Raw genomic sequence first — 4004 nt, 5'->3', positions numbered from 1 at the left:
AGCAGCAGCGGTTCAGTCGTAGCACTGGGGCTGCGGAAATCTTGTCCGTCCTTTTCCAGGGTTCATTCAGGAGCTGGACAGGACAGCGTGTGTGTGTCAGTGTATCAGTGAATGTCATACATTGGAAATGTCTTATATAGAGACATTGTTCTGAGGTATTTTGACTTTAAAATGTGTGTACATATGAATATCTCGTGTGGAAATTTGTATTCTTGACTAAAATGTTAGAGTTTTGTGTCAGTTTGAACAACTATGCAAACGGTAAACTACTCCTTTATCACCTCATGTGTGTCAGTACTAAGCATTTAACATCTTTCATTGATGCCTGTTCTCCCAATTACTTTTGTAAAATTGTGTTCTTGTGAGGTGTCATTTCAATTATACTTTTTTTGATGGTCATCATTACATAAAATGCCAGTTGCTTTATAGAATCTATTTTTATTTTAATAATATTTTCTCCCTTTATATATGTAATGGTTACTCTTTTCAAGTATTTATTTTTTGTATGTAAAGTAATAATTTATGCATAATTTTTATTACTTATTTGTCTGTATCATAATCTCATGACAGTTGAGGTCCACATTCTTATATATATATATATTTTGTGGAACCCACACATACACATAAAATCCTGTAAAGCAGCAAGAAATTTGTACAAATTCATTTCACCAGGGATTTATCTTTTCCTCACTTTCTTTCTAGTCCTTATTGGTATGATAATGTTGAAATACATCATTACTTTCTTCTAATTTTGCAGTATTATATTGGTGGTATTTTGGGTGAGTTGGCATTTTATGTTTGCCGTCTTTCACTTTAGTGAGTGTTTCCTTTATAAAGCACATTTCAAAATTTGTCAGCGTGGTGGCTCAGTTGGGTAAGCCTCCAACTCTTGACTTCAGTTCAGATCATGATGTCACAGGTGTGAGGTTGGGCTCTTCTCTGACAGTGAGGAGGCTGCTTGGGATTCTCTCTCTGTCTGCATCTCTCTCTCCCTCCATTTGTCTATGCTCCTCTCCTGCTTCTGCTTGCTCTACTTTCTCTCTCTCTCACAAAATAAATAAACTTAAAAATATTTTTAAAAAATTGTCAGCTGTGTGTTTCAGATAAATGTATGTATATTTCTGCAGTTGTGCATGAGACTGAAGTGTGGTTTATTTTTATTTGCTCTTCTGAACAGCTGTGAGTGAGGGGATCTTCCTTGTTGTGGCACATCGAGGCTGTCTCACATACTGTTATAATTAATTCTATTAAAAATTGTTTGTATATAGATTTTGTTTTTTGGGGATCACTGATCAACCTTTATAGGAAATCCAAGGAGGCATAAAAAAGTGTGAAACACTACATCCTTTATTCAGTGTCTAGATCAGTGTTGTACCAGTTTCTTTCACACATCGATGGGTCTACCCCTAAACTTGATTCAAATTTTAAAACTCTTGTAAGAATTAAAAATGTACAGGATGCCTACCCATGTGGATATGATAGAACTGAAATACTTGTCTTCTGATGCCTCGTTCATTGGTATGTTACTATGCTCATTCAGTACTAGGCAGCTGGATGAAAATGTCATCAGACGAGCCTTGGAGCCTTAGGGCTGGAATTATATAATTAACATATATAATAATATATTATTATATTGACAATACCAATATATGCTTTCCTGTATGCCTTTCCTTGTACTATGTTAGGTTTTGCATTGTAGCTCTTTGACGTGTCATTGCTTTGAGAATGTATATCTTTATATATTTACCTATGTAATTATTTTATCATAGGAAATGATGTAAAGCATTACACCTTTTACATAGATCACACATTTGGATAACTCTTTAAATGTTTATTCTGATTAGAATGTTGATAGGGAATAAGCCTACCTCTTTCAGGAATTTAATGACTTCTAGTTGGTAATGTGTGAAACAGAAATCTGCAGAAGGAAGAGGAAAGTGTTGGCCACTGGATTTTAGAGTTCTGATTCCAAAGGACTCTGCACAACCAATGAATTTTTGGAGTTTCTGTTAAAATGATATGGTACTTTTAAGCATCTTTCGGACAAAAGTTAAACACTTTTTGAATGGTGGTTTGTCACTTTCTCTCTATTTATTGTTTTACTACCACACACATACGCATGTTTATATGCAGAACTAGTAGTGATAGCTTGATTATAATTGAATTCTTTGTATAAATATATTCCAGATCATAAATTACTATCCCTCAGTTTATTTTCAAGATCATGTTGTGTTATAATCTCTGACGTGTGGTGTGTACATTTCAGTTGTGTGGAATTATGAGATACATATGAAACATAATGAGTCCCTCTCTGTCTGCATGTGTTTTCCATTCTTTCTGGATTCTGTCCCCCTTTTCCCACACCCTCATTTTCTCTAAAGTGTCCAAATACTTTTGTAGTTCTTTAAGCCTACAAATCTGACATTGAAAGACCTTTTGTACCGATGCAGACACAGGCCCATTATTTGATTTTTCATATATTAAATATTAGTGATTTACTTTTTTTGTGGTAATGTGAAACTAAATAGAAACTAATTGGTCAAATTCATGAGTCCATCGTTTATTCAAATAGTTACTTATAACATGATATGGCCTGTCTTATAACATGACAAATCCACCTCCTCCCAACTTTTTATTGTTTTGAAGATTTCTTTAAAAAATTGCTAAATATTTGGTCTTGACAGGAAACATGTGGTAAGAAAGTATGGAGCAGAAAAATGGAAGTTCCTTCACTGGGTTTATCCTGCTGGGCTTCTCTGACCGGCCTCAACTCGAGCGAGTCCTCTTTGTGGTTTTTCTGATCTTCTATCTGCTCACCCTGCTGGGAAACACGACCATCATTGCACTGTCCCGCCTGGACCCACACCTTCAGACTCCCATGTACTTTTTCCTCTCCAACCTAAGCTTTCTGGACCTGTGTTACACGACCAGCACTGTTCCTCAGCTCCTGGTTCATCTCAGGGGAGCAGACAAGTCTATCTCCTTTGGCGGCTGTGTAGCTCAGCTGTTCTTCTCTTTAGGGTTGGGATGCACAGAATGCTTCCTTTTAGGGGTGATGGCATTTGACCGCTACGCAGCCGTCTGCAGGCCCCTGCACTACACGGTGATCATGCACCCTCGCCTCTGTGCCCTGATGGCGTCTGCATCGTGGTTCATTGGTTTTGCCAACTCCTCATTGCAGACGGTGCTCATTTTCCTTGTACCACTTTGTGGGAGAAATAAAATAGATCATTTCTTTTGTGAGATCCCTCCACTGCTCAAGCTTGCCTGTGTTGACACCATTGTGATTGAGTCTGAGGTCTTCTCTGTCAGTGTGGTCGTTCTCCTCATACCTGTGGCATTAATCACATACTCTTATGGTCGGATTGTTAGGGTGGTCTTAAGAATAAAGTCAGCTGCAGGGCAGAGGAAAGCGTTCAGGATATGTGGGTCCCACCTCACCGTGGTCTCCCTGTTCTATGGCACGGCCATCTACGCTTACCTCCATTCCAGCAACAACTATTCCCAGGAAAAGGGCAAGTTCGTTTCTCTCTTCTATACCATTGTCACCCCCATGGCCAACCCTTTTATCTACACCCTGCGGAACAAGGATGTGATGGGAGCAATGAAGAAGGTGTTCTGTAGGGGCAATGACTCTGATGACTTGGGATGAAGACCCTTGATGAAAGACTTGAATGTCGGAGGCTTTAAGCTTTTTTGTCCTGCGTGTGTCATCCAACATTTCTGACAACTCTCAGGGGAATTTCGTTACCTCATTCTTAGATGCAAGTGAGTGTTCAAAATCATGGATCAAGTTCATGGATTCTTTACAAACTCCAGGGATGCTGATTTAGTGTTCCTGCAGCATCTGCATCACATTATTACTTTAAAAAGCTCCACAAGTTTTTCTTATTTCACCCCCATTTGAGAACACTATTCCCTTTCTACTTGCAATAAGACATTTACACACATATGGTAAGGACATAGTCAAAGTAAGAATGTGATCCACTAATGTTTAGTATAAG

General features: G+C 38.2%; 1 protein-coding gene across 1 annotated transcript; it reads left to right on the top strand.

The window, feature by feature from the left end:
• The first annotated feature begins 2704 nt into the window (after positions 1–2704).
• LOC120227511 (putative olfactory receptor 2B8) lies at positions 2705–3652 on the top strand. Its single transcript, XM_039225612.1, has one exon. It carries the CDS (start codon positions 2705–2707, stop codon positions 3650–3652), a length of 948 nt encoding a protein of 315 aa, XP_039081543.1.
• Positions 3653–4004: the final 352 nt, after the last annotated feature.

The sequence above is a fragment of the Hyaena hyaena genome, unplaced genomic scaffold (genome assembly GCF_003009895.1).
Source record: "Hyaena hyaena isolate Hyena2069 unplaced genomic scaffold, ASM300989v1 scaffold_2460, whole genome shotgun sequence".
Lineage (NCBI taxonomy): Eukaryota > Metazoa > Chordata > Mammalia > Carnivora > Hyaenidae > Hyaena > Hyaena hyaena.
This window is presented reverse-complemented; position numbering and strand designations above follow the sequence as displayed.

Bases quoted from the DNA above. Each gene is read 5' to 3' on its own strand.
- LOC120227511 (XM_039225612.1), top strand. From the start codon at position 2,705: ATGGAGCAGAAAAATGGAAGTTCCTTCACTGGGTTTATCCTGCTGGGC.